This window comes from Pituophis catenifer, unplaced genomic scaffold (genome assembly GCF_029215685.1).
Source record: "Pituophis catenifer annectens isolate HBS135680 unplaced genomic scaffold, rPitCat1.0.hap2 SCAF_3, whole genome shotgun sequence".
Classification (NCBI taxonomy): Eukaryota; Metazoa; Chordata; class Lepidosauria; order Squamata; family Colubridae; genus Pituophis; species Pituophis catenifer.
This window is the reverse complement of record NW_027256883.1, coordinates 110,430,894-110,447,620: the sequence shown is the minus strand read 5'-3', so window position 1 is coordinate 110,447,620 and position 16,727 is coordinate 110,430,894. Positions and strand designations below refer to the sequence as shown.

Genomic DNA, 16,727 nt, shown 5'->3' with positions numbered 1-16,727 from the left:
AGTTTAGTAACACTTTGCTGTTTATTATCTTGAGGGTTTATTAATACCCTTGTTACGCTCCCTCATAAACAAGGTCCGGCGGAGCACGAGATAACAAGGGTATTAATACAATTAATATACGCTCCCTCATAAACAAGGTACTACTATCTCTGAGAGTCCAACTTGTTGAAATATGTCGACAGTTAGGCATTTGTGAGCAGTGAGAACTTTTCCCATATCCTACATCCATAACTTGACTTTGCTTCTGAAAATCATTTTGAATTTGTTTGTGCCTTTCATGGAACATATTTAGAAAAAAAGAAAAATAAATGGTCAAAGCATTATTTCCTGTGCATTGACGTACACACACAAACGTGGCGCACGAAAGCGCACGCACGCACGCACCCACCCATGAAGGTATTTTTAATGTGTTTTAATTGAAGAAAAGGAGTGATCATTCAAGTAAAAAAGCTCATTCTTTTACAAAGGGAGCTAATTTCTCTCCGATCTTCATAATTTGCAGAAAGACAATGGAAATGTCAAAACTCCTGACAGAGAAAGAGGAGCTGGAATTAAAAATTCAGGAGCTTACGAATAAAAATCTGCAACTGGCCAAAGAAAAAGAGGAACTCTTCATACTCTGCAAAGAGTATGAAGAAAAGCTGAGCAGGTGAGCTAGTAACCCTGACTTCCTCTTCCTTTCTCAGCTATTTCAGTTAGTTTTAATGTTAAACGAGTATTATGATTCAAATAAAAAAACCTAAGGGGGCTAATTTCACTCTGCTCGTGATATTTTACAGGGAAAAGAGTTCAGATGAGCCTGGGCAGCTGGACAAACTCAGACGAGAAAATGAGAGTCTCAGCTGCAAGCTTAAAAAATATGCTGGAGAAAATGCAGAGCTCCTACGGGAAAATAATGACCTTAAAGAAGAATTTTATAGGTGAGAAATGTTTAGATCGAACTTGATTTTTTCTTTCCAATTCAAATTTATTTATTAGAGCCCTTAAGCCAGATATACCGGATGAAAGAAATGTTCCATTCTTTTATATGTATGTATAACTGAATAAGAGAAGAGCAATAGGTATAATGGAATGCAAAAATAATTAAGAATGTAGGTATGCTTAGTAATTCAAGTAAAAAATGAAGAAGGCTAATATCTCTTGTCCTCATAATTTACAGAAAAAGAGGAGTAATAGCAAAGCTAACGATAGAAAACAAAGAGCTCGAAATGAAAACAGAGGTCCTGACCTTCAAAAATATTGAGTTGACCGACGAGAAAGAGGAGCTCTGCCGAGAGTACGAAATAAGACTGTGGAGGTGAGAAATTTTTAGATAGCCACCATGAATTTCCTGTTCCAGAATTTCACATTAGGTTCCCCTTATCTTAGAAAGCTTGGGAAAACCTGAACATCTCCTTACTTCAGGAAGAAATTAATGAATTATGGCTCATTATACTTTTACATATACAAATCTAGGAGTTAATCTCATGGAAGTGAATGGGAAGATATGTATAGGAGAGATCTTTTAACCTCCAACCCCCGCTGCCCAACAACATTCATACACTTCTACACACTTTAGACACAAGAGTGAGAGTTTCCTGACATCAAAGCAGTTCCCATCCTTTTTTAATTAAGAATGCTTTGTTGTTGGTCCAGATTCACATCTAACCTTCTGGCTTTTTCTAGAGAGACACAACTGAGGAAGGGCCGCTGCCCCTTAATGATGGACCGAGACCAGATGGAGCAGAGACCCAGCAGCAGAGAGAGCAAAGGAGGCTCTGTGAGTCTCTGCCAAACAAGGGCAGACATTACCGAAAACAAGACAGAAGCTCAAGACAAAACGAAGCCTCAAATCAATTTGAGATATCAATTAAATAAGAAATGGCTTAAGGCTTCAGTAGACAGCCTCAAAATCAGAACATCTAAGGAACCCGGGCAAAATATACTGAGGTGGCTTCAGCAATCGCTGAAAATCCTGAAAGAGGATTCCTCTGAACTGTACACCCTGCCCGAGTGGCTTAAAGCATCCACCACCAACCTCCCGAAGGAATGTGCTGAGGCATCCAGGGGGGATGTGAATGGTTGGCTAGAAACATCGATAAATCATCTCCAAGAAGAAGGGCCAGAAACCTGCGATTTAGATGTGCAGGGATGGCTTGAAGCATCTATTATAGGCATTCAACATCTACAAAAATCCAAGTCGAGCCAGAAAAAAGGGATGGCTGGAAAAATCAATAGAGAACCTCAAGAAGCAATGTCCTGAAGGATCTCTGGTGAATAGATTAGAATGGCTTCAAGGATCCTTAGAAAGCCTGTCACTTTCTGGAGAACCTAGACCAGTTCTTGAAAAATGGCTTCGACAATCCTTAAAAAACCTGCAAGACGAAGGTCCTAAAGTATCTAAACAAGATGCCAAAAAATGACTTGAAATATCTATAAAGAATCTTGAGGAGGAAGGACACCTAGGTACTCGGGAATGGCTTGAAGCCTCTATTAAAGGCGTTCAGGATCTACAGAAGTCCACGGTAGAGATTAAAAGAACTCTGAGGAAGAGATGGTTTGAAAAATCAATAGCAAACCTCAAGAAGCAACGTTCCGAAGGACCCGTGGAAAATAGTTTACAATGGCTTCAAGGATCCTTAGAAAGCTTTTTATTTTCTGAAGAACCCATACCGCAACTGGAAAAATGGCTTCAACGATCCCTGAAAAACTTGGAAAAGGTCCTGAAACATACAAGCAAGATGCCAAAAATGGCTTGAAATATCTGTAAATAGCTTCAAAGGGGAAGGACCTGAAGCACCCCATCTAGGTACTCGGGAATGTCCCGAAGCATCTATTAAGGGCATCCAGGATCTCAAATACTCTAAGGAATCAAAAACAAGCATGGTAAAGAGGAAGGAGAGGGTGATTTGGGTAGAACCTGCTTGCTCTGAAAGAAACTTATGGGTGGATGGATGGCTTCAAGCATCTTTAGCAAGTTCAGAAAGAATGGTCCTAGTGCATCCAAAACAGATATGCAAGCATGGCTACAACCATCTCTGAAAAACCTCAGACGAGAATCCCCGGAAGAAGCCAGAAAGAATGGCTCTTGGAATGCATAGAAAACGTCCTGAAGAAATCGTGCAATATGTGAATGAGTAGCTTGAGATAGTTTTAAATCACCTCCATGGGGAAGAGCCTGAAACCTCCCATCCCATCCCATCTTGGTACAGACTTGTCTCTCATTTCTGCTGCTTCTAGGGTTACTGGGATCAAGATGACCAAATGTACAAACTGGAAACCTGTCAGCAAGTATTTATTGTTGTGGTTTTCCAAAACTTCTTGGGCCTTTTTGGAGTGAGTGGCATACTGTTTTCCTAATGGACGTTGGTATTACAGCAGGAGCTTCATAACCAATGAACGCTTGTCATCAACAATTGCGATTATCTAGACGCTGCCTTAAGTTGGGTGGGAGGAGAAAAGAAAGAGAGTGGAAGGAAAAAGGAAAGAAGAAGCGATTGATATGGAGGAAGAAAAGGAAAGAAGGGCCAAACGACAAGCATGATTTATGCCAAAATGCCAAGAATGGATAGACAACCGTAGAGCACGGACAAAGAAAGGATAGACCAAGATTGCATATGCCATACAGGCTGTGTCACCTGTACCAACAACTCACTAAAACAAAGAGATCCTTGTGAACTAGGAATTATGCCAGTGAGAGCTGGATGATTCAGGAAGATAACCATCAAAGTTAAATAGTCTTCCCTGATAGCCTATCAAGAAATCTCAAGCCAAGTGAGATATCAGAAAAGCTGTCACCAAGGAGCTATCTGAAGAAATGCATTTAAGCATTAGTTTAGAAATTAGATCAGTCAGCAATGACACCAATTTTAGAGGCACGCCTCTGTTTCTATGTGCGATGTATGAAGAGGAAGCATTTTTCCTAAAAATACATATTACTGGTCCACAGCCCATGTGAATTTGCCCTACCTAGACATAAACAAAATGAGATATCGTTCTGTAACTAAGCGGTTAGTTCACGGATCAGAAGGTCTGGAAATAGCTTCCCCATGAACTCAACAGATATCTTAAACAAGCCATGATAGCCTAGGTCAGCACATTTAGGAAAAGAACAAGACAGATTTACTCGTCATGGCTGTGGTAAGGATTTCTGAAGCATCTTGATGAGAAGCACTGTGAATACTGTATCATCTCTGGTGGAGAATCTGTGGGCCTCCAGTATTTTGGGGGTAGAAATTCCCAGCTCATGGGCCTTCTCTCCGAGGCTGGAATCCGGGAACATCTGCAGCCCTCCTTTTGAGAGAAATGCCGTGTTTTCACCTGATTCTTACAGGAGAAGTGTCAGCTAAGTTTCGGCATGTGCGCTACTCTTTTGGACCATTTCAAATGGGTCTTCGCCGTTGATCATTTTGTTTGTTTGGAGTCAACTGACCTACGTGTATAAAATCATATAGGGAACCACATGCAGCTCTCATCGAAAAGCCAGATGTGAAAGCTGGAAGCTTTGAAGGTGAAAAGGAATCAACCAAAATCAGAAGTGCTCCCCTGAGTGCAGCATTGCTAGCATAACAATGCAGCCTATGTGGAAGGAAGGGGATGCCTTATCAGGAAACGTGTCAGACTTCCATGCCCGTCCAACAGTTATGGACCACGGTCTTGTCTGTTGTGTGGGGCTGTACGCCCAGGGCCTCAGAGCATCACCATTGCTTGAAATGGGGTTCCCAGCAGCAAAAGAGCCATCATTGGACTTGATGGTGCAGGAGTATGAAGGGAGTTCCAGAAAAAGTGCAGACTGCAGGAACCCTTTCAGCAGGTCGAAAAAGGCTCCCCACCCATTTGCACTACTCAGGTGACCCTGAGGACCAAGCAAACCTCCAAGTGGCCTCAACAACTCTCTAAAAGAATACAAATGCCCAGCTGTCTGCAAGGAATATCAATCCTTCCATTCCCACCATCCAATCAGACCTGAAGAACCTTCTTGGTTGAGAAGCGAAATGACTTCTAAGACTTGATGCTTTCGTCTATTTAATTTGCCTTCTACAGCACGTTGCTATCACGTGACGTTCCATGACATTTTTTACCTTTGGGGAGCTGGTGTGGGCATGGCCTGTGCATGGGGCATACGGCCTGAAGGCCGCCAGTTTGACATCCCTGTTCTACAGGTACTTAATAAAGCCTGAAATCTCCTCGTTAACTGGTTTGTTCGTTGTGTTTGGATTCTCAAAGAGCCATTTATCTGGCCCCTGGGCCATTGCCTGATACTTTGCGAAAAACACACACAGACACGTAAACATATCTGATTTATCATATCAGATTTATTTACTTTGAATAACATGTAAATTAACAATCAAACAAGGGAGCCACCTAAACAAATTTCCTATTCAGATGGTGAATAGCAAGAGGCCAAGAGGCCAAGATCCCTTGCAAATTAGGCTCCCACCAGAAATCAACTGTATCCATAAGGTATCTGGGGGAGACCACCAATATGGGTCTGGCCTTGCATAGGGCCCAATCTCTAAAAGGGGAACTTTCACTCAAATCGTGGTTATTCTCATCTACAATCTCTCCGCATGCAGTGTAAAGGGAGGCACACACCGCACGGATGCGTTTTAAAAGTCAGACAACTTTTCAGTCAGTCAGAAATTCATATCCACCATGAATCAGTTACAAGGAGCAATAGGATCTAGGGGCTGAGTACATTACTATCTGTTGCATAAAATAATCTACTCCCTTAAGAAAAACCAAAGCATTTGGAGACTGCAACAAGGCCACTTTATAAGCATCAAGAAAATGAGAGGTCATTCAATGAAAAAAAGATTATGCAGTAAAAGTGATGATGTAAAAGCTGTCACATGATGACATGAATAATTAATTTATGACCAGGGATGAAATGTCAAAAATTTGACAACAAGGTGTCTGATGGAAAGACCAGGTCCACACGCGAAGGTCCAATTAAACTGATTTAATGCTAAACAGTCTATGTGTCAACTCGCAAAGGTCCCGTCGGAACGCTGAAACTATGCACAGAATCTTCTCAACTAACAATTAGCACAACAGAATTCAGGGTTGGACTTACAGCTTGAGCAGACTACTCTGGCACTGCATAAGAGTGAACGTATGTGTCTGTTATTCAGGGACAGTTGCATAAGTGTTCCTTTTATACATCAGCAAATTTTAACATTCCCTGCTTGTATGTGCCTTGCCTTCCCCCATTTCCCATTAGGAAGCCTGAACCCATAGTGCGCATGCAGGAGCGCACCTCTGCACAACCCACGGTTGGAATTTGGGAGGTGTTTGTGTCAGCCTGTATTGCTTCATGTTCAGGAGCTCATGGTACCGGAGAGTTTTTGTTCCTCTTTCCCTCCATCCATTAACCGTGTGAGATAAAGGGATGAGAAAGTGTGAGGAAGTCACCCAGGAACGTCTATGGTTGGACTTGAACCGGGAGACTCCTTGTTCCTCATCTAATACCTTGACTGCTGCATCACAATTGATCTGAACTCTCAACTTTGGTGGTTTACTTACATTTGTCCTTGTGGAACCATTCTAAAATTTCTTAGACTTAGCTTAAGATCTCCAAGGAGAGCCAATGTTCTTCTGAAGCTGCCTAGAGCTTAACTGTCTTTTTCAGACCCAATGGGGTCGATAAAGTGGGGGCTTTGATGTTCACAGTTGGGAGGAAAAATTGATGGCTGTCAATTCTCTAATCTTCTCTCCCTTCGCTTTAGAATGTTCTCCTAATGTCCAGCTGAAACCCTTCCATCTTTTGATTCTGTCTTCTGAAGCACCAGAGGCAAGATGGACTCTCTCTCAGGTTCTTCTGGAGACAGTAATTTCCTTTCCCTTTAAAATTCTCTTTACGAGACTAATCAGTAACTCTCTCGACATGTCGTCATGCTAGAGTTAAAAGGCCTCCCCACAGACAAGAGAGGAGACAGGACGACCCTCCCTCAGCCACCTTGCCCACAGCTGAACTGTTCCAAGAATCAAGAGAGTCACATAAATCTGTTCCACCCTTGACATGGGCAATCTGCCACTTGAGAAAATTAACCAGTGTTGTGTTCCTGGCACAGATGTGTCCCAAGGATTTCTCCACAGGCAAAATAGGATGGTAAAGTTGGATGGTAATTCACCAGAGGGATGAAACAAAGCAGACACATGCTAGAAATTGAGAAATGATTAGAGTTTTTGGAATCATTTGTGAGTGGTCATTTAGTAGATGGACACTTGTTGAAATGGTGTGACCTCAAGATAGTCATTGTTGCAGAAAGGACCCCACCCACTGAGATGGTTTCGTGCCCTGTAATGGTTCCACTCCATCGCACTCCAGAAGCAAAGGGCATTTGGTATAATGGACATAGTAGAAGCACCCCTAAACTCAAGCCTGATAAACAGCCAAGCATTTTTGAGGTTGTTCTGAAATTAGTAAAAAGCGAAATAATGTTTCAATGGTGTTGTAGCCCAAGCTCCAATACCACACGATAGTGGACAGCCATTGATTGATTTGAGCACGAGGGGGCATAGGAGGGGGTATCTGCTATCTGCCATGACACTGTGGGGCATACAAGTTGCACCTCTAGCATCTATCCACAGCTAGATAAAAGATTAAGACATAGTAGACCATGTCATGAAACACTGATTGTGATGACTTTGACTGCTACATATATATATATCCAGGATCCCAATCCTTGTGCTGAGGTGTTGAGGAGTTGAGGTGCTGAGTTGCGGAGGAGCTGAGGTGCTGAATTGCGGAGGTGTTGAGGAGCTAAGGTGCTGAAGTGCGGAGGTGCTGAAGTGCGGATGTTCTGAGGTGCTGAAGTGCTGAAGTGCAGAGGTGCTGAAGTGCTGAGGTTCTGAGGCGCTGAAGCGCTGAGGCGCTGAAGCGCTGAGGAGCTGAGGTGCGGAGGTGCTGACGTGCGGAGGTGCTGAAGTGCTGAGGAGCTGAAGTGCGGAGGTGCTGAAGTGCTGAGGTGCTGAAGTGCGGAGGGGTTGAGGAGCTAAGTGCTGAGGTGCTGAAGTGCTGAGGTTCTGAGGTGCTGAAGTGCTGAAGTGCGGAGGTGCTGAAGTGCTGAGGTTCTGAGGAGCTGAGGTGCGGAAGTGCTGAAGCGCTGAGGTGCTGAAGCGTCGAGGAGCTGAAGTGCGGAGGTGCTGAAGTGCGGAGGTGTTGAGGAGCTAAGTGCTGAGGTGCTGAAGTGCGGACGTTCTGAGGTGCTGAAGTGCTGAAGTGTGGAGGTGCTGAAGTGCTGAGGTTCTGAGGAGCTGAGGTGCGGAAGTGCTGAAGCGCTGAGGTGCTGAGTTATATAGATCATTCTAGATACAGTAGTTTAGCAGGTCCATGGTTGTATCTCCTACATAGTAGGATTTACATTTTGAAAACAAAGTTAGTGTTGATGTTTCTTGTTATAATATGGAAAGTGAAAAGTCCTGGAGAGGGATGGGCAACCAGGTGCTATCCAGGAAGATTGGACTGTGTTTCCCTCAGTTATTAGGGGAGGCAAAGGGAGTTGCCTTTTCAAGCACTTAGAGCCTGACTACCGAAGAGAATGTGAAGAGAATGCGTTTCAATAGACGTTGAAGTCTGCGGGAGAAAACAAGAAGCTCCACTGCTCTTTGGAGACTAAACTATTAGGCAGATGGGAGATGGCCTTTTCCTGCATCATTCCCAGAGTTTAAAAGGCACTCTTGAGGAAGCTGCATTTGGCTACAGCTCTGTCTTTAACTCACGTCGTCACGGCGGCATCACGTGACATATCTGGACTTTTTTTTCTCCTTCACTAAACCGGGTGTGGCTGTGGCCAGCATGTGACCCATCCAGCCCACGGGCTGGGAGCTTGACACAGCCCTGTCCTAAAGGATCAGATTAGAGGACCTGGAGGGCAAATATAATTTAAAAATGATGTGCTATTGTAGACATTGCGTCTCAAGATCTACATTCCAATTTTTGAAATAAAAATGTTAAAGCTATTCTGCATTCTCACCTATTACCTTACCTTCTAGTTTCCATCACTGATTTTGCGATGGAAAACCATTTGTTGAGAAGATTAAGAGAAACCATGAAACGTCTCCAAAAAGAGGTAAGAAAAAACATTTGTTCATAGGCTGTCGCAGTAAATGCTATTCTCAAGTGTGATAAAACGTATAGAAATTTGAATAGTTAGGTAGGTAGGTCGGTCGGTCGGTCGGTAGGTGGGTAGTAGGTGGGTAGGTAAGTAGGTCGGTCGGTCAGTCCCTGAGAATCAAACACAAACAAGTGGAAGGAAAGCAAAGAGAGAGACCCAGAGTCTCTATTGCAACTTGGGCAGCCAAATAAGTTGGATGAATGAATCAATGAACTTGCAGAGCTATCTTAGGTCATTGTAAGTATTGATTTAACATATTTAATAGGCCAAGTTGCTAATGGAGATTTTACATGACTTTTAGCAGGAGTACTTTTCGTTTTCTCTGCACTTAAAATGAAAGGGCTGTTTGGGGATATAGTAGAAGGACTCCCTATCTGTCCCATTCCTATTCCCAAGAATAGGAATGGGAATTTTTCAAGAGGAAGCAGGACTTTCTTTTTTGTTTTCCTTGAAGATGTTTAGATTCTCATCCAAGAAGCTGCTCCAGTTGTGGACGAACATCAAAATCTTCCAGGCCGGGGTGCAAACTTTAGATGACAGAAATACAGTTGGCACCGCAGATTTGAAGCTGAAACTATCTTTAACAACAACCCAAGTCACATAGAGCTGTTGTTAGAAAAAATAGTGGCTGTCAATTTGTTTGTTTTTTTAAATGGGGTATTTTGTCATGGCAGGAAGAAACATCCAGACTTCCTCTTCTGTCATCTACCACAGAAGAACGGAGACGTGCTGAGGTAATTGTTAATAATGCATGTGCAACATATTTTAGATAGTGTACATGTTCGCTTTCTATTTCCATTACATATATGAGATCCACACACACACACACACACCTATTCAATACAAACTAGTTTATTTGTAATTTCTAATAAAGAATGGCAATTATCAGAGTTTGTGCTAATTCTTGGTTCGTTCCTTCCTTGCCACATTAGCTACTTTCTTTGGCCCTATACAATAGTAACATAAAATTTAGATGATTCATATTTGGTTTGAACCACTGTCTTTTACGTTTCCTAAACAAATTAACTAAAACTAGGTCTTTCTTTTTTTATCCCAGCGGGAATACTCTTTATTGCCTGTATTGAACATCTACAGCAATAAATTGGGAGTTGCACATGTGTGTGCTCATCTTGGAATGCATGATTTTAATATGCACAAATATGCTTGTCTACACCCCTGACTCTTTTCCTAAAGAGGAACTTTAAAATAATATCCTCTTTACACTGACATCACAGAGAATTAATGGAAAACAAATTCATGTAATTCTTCTCATGATCATGAAATGTATCTCCTTGAAGAAATTTTCGTAAGGAAGAAAATTATCAAGCAAACATCTACAATTCATTTTATGTTTTTCATTCTTCACGGAATTGCTAGGTTTCCAGGCGTCCAGAAAATATTAGGATGCAGCTGGACCAGGATTTAAATTTAAGGATGCGTTCCCATCAGGTAAGCCATCTAGCATGTGAGGAATCTTTTGAGCGTGGATTAAATAATTCACGTCGTAATAAGAGGGGAAGAAGCCCAGTGTGAGTGATGGGGTAGTGGGGGTGGGGGTAGGGAGTGCGCTGATATGGAAATATATTCCTGACTTGTGATGTACTTTTGTTTCTCTAGATTGTTCACACCAAAACCGAAAGACTGGAAGTAGATCTGAAGAGAGCGAGGAACCAGAGTTATGCGTAAGTCATGGCATACGCCATACCTTTATGTGGTGCACAAACATTTTAGGTATCCTCTACACTACAGAATGACTTCTGAAAAGAGTTTAGTAACACTTTGCTGTTTATTATCTTGAGGGTTTATTAATACCCTTGTTACGCTCCCTCATAAACAAGGTCCGGCGGAGCACGAGATAACAAGGGTATTAATACAATTAATATACGCTCCCTCATAAACAAGGTACTACTATCTCTGAGAGACCAACTTGTTGAAATATGTCGACAGTTAGGCATTTGTGAGCAATGAGAACTTTCCCCATATCCTACATCCATAACTTGACTTTGCTTCTGAAAATCATTTTGAATTTGTTTGTGCCTTTCATGGAACATATTTAGAAAAAAAGAAAAATAAATGGTCAAAGCATTATTTCCTGTGCATTGACGTACACACACAAACGTGGCGCACGAAAGCGCACGCACGCACGCACCCACCCATGAAGGTATTTTTAATGTGTTTTAATTGAAGAAAAGGAGTGATCATTCAAGTAAAAAAGCTCATTCTTTTACAAAGGGAGCTAATTTCTCTCCGATCTTCATAATTTGCAGAAAGACAATGGAAATGTCAAAACTCCTGACAGAGAAAGAGGAGCTGGAATTAAAAATTCAGGAGCTTACGAATAAAAATCTGCAACTGGCCAAAGAAAAAGAGGAACTCTTCATACTCTGCAAAGAGTATGAAGAAAAGCTGAGCAGGTGAGCTAGTAACCCTGACTTCCTCTTCCTTTCTCAGCTATTTCAGTTAGTTTTAATGTTAAACGAGTATTATGATTCAAATAAAAAAACCTAAGGGGGCTAATTTCACTCTGCTCGTGATATTTTACAGGGAAAAGAGTTCAGATGAGCCTGGGCAGCTGGACAAACTCAGACGAGAAAATGAGAGTCTCAGCTGCAAGCTTAAAAAATATGCTGGAGAAAATGCAGAGCTCCTACGGGAAAATAATGACCTTAAAGAAGAATTTTATAGGTGAGAAATGTTTAGATCGAACTTGATTTTTTCTTTCCAATTCAAATTTATTTATTAGAGCCCTTAAGCCAGATATACCGGATGAAAGAAATGTTCCATTCTTTTATATGTATGTATAACTGAATAAGAGAAGAGCAATAGGTATAATGGAATGCAAAAATAATTAAGAATGTAGGTATGCTTAGTAATTCAAGTAAAAAATGAAGAAGGCTAATATCTCTTGTCCTCATAATTTACAGAAAAAGAGGAGTAATAGCAAAGCTAACGATAGAAAACAAAGAGCTCGAAATGAAAACAGAGGTCCTGACCTTCAAAAATATTGAGTTGACCGACGAGAAAGAGGAGCTCTGTCGAGAGTACGAAATAAGACTGTGGAGGTGAGAAATTTTTAGATAGCCACCATGAATTTCCTGTTCCAGAATTTCACATTAGGTTCCCCTTATCTTAGAAAGCTTGGGAAAACCTGAACATCTCCTTACTTCAGGAAGAAATTAATGAATTATGGCTCATTATACTTTTACATATACAAATCTAGGAGTTAATCTCATGGAAGTGAATGGGAAGATATGTATAGGAGAGATCTTTTAACCTCCAACCCCCGCTGCCCAACAACATTCATACACTTCTACACACTTTAGACACAAGAGTGAGAGTTTCCTGACATCAAAGCAGTTCCCATCCTTTTTTAATTAAGAATGCTTTGTTGTTGGTCCAGATTCACATCTAACCTTCTGGCTTTTTCTAGAGAGACACAACTGAGGAAGGGCCGCTGCCCCTTAATGATGGACCGAGACCAGATGGAGCAGAGACCCAGCAGCAGAGAGAGCAAAGGAGGCTCTGTGAGTCTCTGCCAAACAAGGGCAGACATTACCGAAAACAAGACAGAAGCTCAAGACAAAACGAAGCCTCAAATCAATTTGAGATATCAATTAAATAAGAAATGGCTTAAGGCTTCAGTAGACAGCCTCAAAATCAGAACATCTAAGGAACCCGGGCAAAATATACTGAGGTGGCTTCAGCAATCGCTGAAAATCCTGAAAGAGGATTCCTCTGAACTGTACACCCTGCCCGAGTGGCTTAAAGCATCCACCACCAACCTCCCGAAGGAATGTGCTGAGGCATCCAGGGGGGATGTGAATGGTTGGCTAGAAACATCGATAAATCATCTCCAAGAAGAAGGGCCAGAAACCTGCGATTTAGATGTGCAGGGATGGCTTGAAGCATCTATTATAGGCATTCAACATCTACAAAAATCCAAGTCGAGCCAGAAAAAAGGGATGGCTGGAAAAATCAATAGAGAACCTCAAGAAGCAATGTCCTGAAGGATCTCTGGTGAATAGATTAGAATGGCTTCAAGGATCCTTAGAAAGCCTGTCACTTTCTGGAGAACCTAGACCAGTTCTTGAAAAATGGCTTCGACAATCCTTAAAAAACCTGCAAGACGAAGGTCCTAAAGTATCTAAACAAGATGCCAAAAAATGACTTGAAATATCTATAAAGAATCTTGAGGAGGAAGGACACCTAGGTACTCGGGAATGGCTTGAAGCCTCTATTAAAGGCGTTCAGGATCTACAGAAGTCCACGGTAGAGATTAAAAGAACTCTGAGGAAGAGATGGTTTGAAAAATCAATAGCAAACCTCAAGAAGCAATGTTCCGAAGGACCCGTGGAAAATAGTTTACAATGGCTTCAAGGATCCTTAGAAAGCTTTTTATTTTCTGAAGAACCCATACCGCAACTGGAAAAATGGCTTCAACGATCCCTGAAAAACTTGGAAAAGGTCCTGAAACATACAAGCAAGATGCCAAAAATGGCTTGAAATATCTGTAAATAGCTTCAAAGGGGAAGGACCTGAAGCACCCCATCTAGGTACTCGGGAATGTCCCGAAGCATCTATTAAGGGCATCCAGGATCTCAAATACTCTAAGGAATCAAAAACAAGCATGGTAAAGAGGAAGGAGAGGGTGATTTGGGTAGAACCTGCTTGCTCTGAAAGAAACTTATGGGTGGATGGATGGCTTCAAGCATCTTTAGCAAGTTCAGAAAGAATGGTCCTAGTGCACCCAAAACAGATATGCAAGCATGGCTACAACCATCTCTGAAAAACCTCAGACGAGAATCCCCGGAAGAAGCCAGAAAGAATGGCTCTTGGAATGCATAGAAAACGTCCTGAAGAAATCGTGCAATATGTGAATGAGTAGCTTGAGATAGTTTTAAATCACCTCCATGGGGAAGAGCCTGAAACCTCCCATCCCATCCCATCTTGGTACAGACTTGTCTCTCATTTCTGCTGCTTCTAGGGTTACTGGGATCAAGATGACCAAATGTACAAACTGGAAACCTGTCAGCAAGTATTTATTGTTGTGGTTTTCCAAAACTTCTTGGGCCTTTTTGGAGTGAGTGGCATACTGTTTTCCTAATGGACGTTGGTATTACAGCAGGAGCTTCATAACCAATGAACGCTTGTCATCAACAATTGCGATTATCTAGACGCTGCCTTAAGTTGGGTGGGAGGAGAAAAGAAAGAGAGTGGAAGGAAAAAGGAAAGAAGAAGCGATTGATATGGAGGAAGAAAAGGAAAGAAGGGCCAAACGACAAGCATGATTTATGCCAAAATGCCAAGAATGGATAGACAACCGTAGAGCACGGACAAAGAAAGGATAGACCAAGATTGCATATGCCATACAGGCTGTGTCACCTGTACCAACAACTCACTAAAACAAAGAGATCCTTGTGAACTAGGAATTATGCCAGTGAGAGCTGGATGATTCAGGAAGATAACCATCAAAGTTAAATAGTCTTCCCTGATAGCCTATCAAGAAATCTCAAGCCAAGTGAGATATCAGAAAAGCTGTCACCAAGGAGCTATCTGAAGAAATGCATTTAAGCATTAGTTTAGAAATTAGATCAGTCAGCAATGACACCAATTTTAGAGGCACGCCTCTGTTTCTATGTGCGATGTATGAAGAGGAAGCATTTTTCCTAAAAATACATATTACTGGTCCACAGCCCATGTGAATTTGCCCTACCTAGACATAAACAAAATGAGATATCGTTCTGTAACTAAGAGGTTAGTTCACGGATCAGAAGGTCTGGAAATAGCTTCCCCATGAACTCAACAGATATCTTAAACAAGCCATGATAGCCTAGGTCAGCACATTTAGGAAAAGAACAAGACAGATTTACTCGTCATGGCTGTGGTAAGGATTTCTGAAGCATCTTGATGAGAAGCACTGTGAATACTGTATCATCTCTGGTGGAGAATCTGTGGGCCTCCAGTATTTTGGGGGTAGAAATTCCCAGCTCATGGGCCTTCTCTCCGAGGCTGGAATCCGGGAACATCTGCAGCCCTCCTTTTGAGAGAAATGCCGTGTTTTCACCTGATTCTTACAGGAGAAGTGTCAGCTAAGTTTCGGCATGTGCGCTACTCTTTTGGACCATTTCAAATGGGTCTTCGCCGTTGATCATTTTGTTTGTTTGGAGTCAACTGACCTACGTGTATAAAATCATATAGGGAACCACATGCAGCTCTCATCGAAAAGCCAGATGTGAAAGCTGGAAGCTTTGAAGGTGAAAAGGAATCAACCAAAATCAGAAGTGCTCCCCTGAGTGCAGCATTGCTAGCATAACAATGCAGCCTATGTGGAAGGAAGGGGATGCCTTATCAGGAAACGTGTCAGACTTCCATGCCCGTCCGACAGTTATGGACCACGGTCTTGTCTGTTGTGTGGGGCTGTACGCCCAGGGCCTCAGAGCATCACCATTGCTTGAAATGGGGTTCCCAGCAGCAAAAGAGCCATCATTGGACTTGATGGTGCAGGAGTATGAAGGGAGTTCCAGAAAAAGTGCAGACTGCAGGAACCCTTTCAGCAGGTCGAAAAAGGCTCCCCACCCATTTGCACTACTCAGGTGACCCTGAGGACCAAGCAAACCTCCAAGTGGCCTCAACAACTCTCTAAAAGAATACAAATGCCCAGCTGTCTGCAAGGAATATCAATCCTTCCATTCCCACCATCCAATCAGACCTGAAGAACCTTCTTGGTTGAGAAGCGAAATGACTTCTAAGACTTGATGCTTTCGTCTATTTAATTTGCCTTCTACAGCACGTTGCTATCACGTGACGTTCCATGACATTTTTTACCTTTGGGGAGCTGGTGTGGGCATGGCCTGTGCATGGGGCATACGGCCTGAAGGCCGCCAGTTTGACATCCCTGTTCTACAGGTACTTAATAAAGCCTGAAATCTCCTCGTTAACTGGTTTGTTCGTTGTGTTTGGATTCTCAAAGAGCCATTTATCTGGCCCCTGGGCCATTGCCTGATACTTTGCGAAAAACACACACAGACACGTAAACATATCTGATTTATCATATCAGATTTATTTACTTTGAATAACATGTAAATTAACAATCAAACAAGGGAGCCACCTAAACAAATTTCCTATTCAGATGCAATGGTGGCAAGAGGCCAAGATCCCTTGCAAATTAGGCTCCCACCAGAAATCAACTGTATCCATAAGGTATCTGGGGGAGACCACCAATATGGGTCTGGCCTTGCATAGGGCCCAATCTCTAAAAGGGGAACTTTCACTCAAATCGTGGTTATTCTCATCTACAATCTCTCCGCATGCAGTGTAAAGGGAGGCACACACCGCACGGATGCGTTTTAAAAGTCAGACAACTTTTCAGTCAGTCAGAAATTCATATCCACCATGAATCAGTTACAAGGAGCAATAGGATCTAGGGGCTGAGTACATTACTATCTGTTGCATAAAATAATCTACTCCCTTAAGAAAAACCAAAGCATTTGGAGACTGCAACAAGGCCACTTTATAAGCATCAAGAAAATGAGAGGTCATTCAATGAAAAAAAGATTATGCAGTAAAAGTGATGATGTAAAAGCTGTCACATGATGACATGAATAATTAATTTATGACCAGGGATGAAAT

At 42.1% G+C, this 16,727-nt stretch overlaps 1 protein-coding gene across 1 annotated transcript in view; it reads left to right on the top strand.

Annotated features, from left to right (window-relative positions):
• LOC139315023 (centrosomal protein of 290 kDa-like) overlaps nt 1-16,727 on the top strand; it is a 171,471-nt gene that overhangs the window by 123,972 nt on the left and 30,772 nt on the right. The window contains exons 62-71 of the mRNA XM_070941046.1: nt 503-649; nt 780-920; nt 1,160-1,297; nt 1,666-1,759; nt 10,476-10,547; nt 10,716-10,780; nt 11,366-11,512; nt 11,643-11,783; nt 12,023-12,160; nt 12,529-12,622. Coding sequence (XP_070797147.1) covers nt 503-649; nt 780-920; nt 1,160-1,297; nt 1,666-1,759; nt 10,476-10,547; nt 10,716-10,780; nt 11,366-11,512; nt 11,643-11,783; nt 12,023-12,160; nt 12,529-12,622 — 1,177 coding nt within the window. The remainder of the gene's footprint in view (nt 1-502; nt 650-779; nt 921-1,159; nt 1,298-1,665; nt 1,760-10,475; nt 10,548-10,715; nt 10,781-11,365; nt 11,513-11,642; nt 11,784-12,022; nt 12,161-12,528; nt 12,623-16,727) is intronic.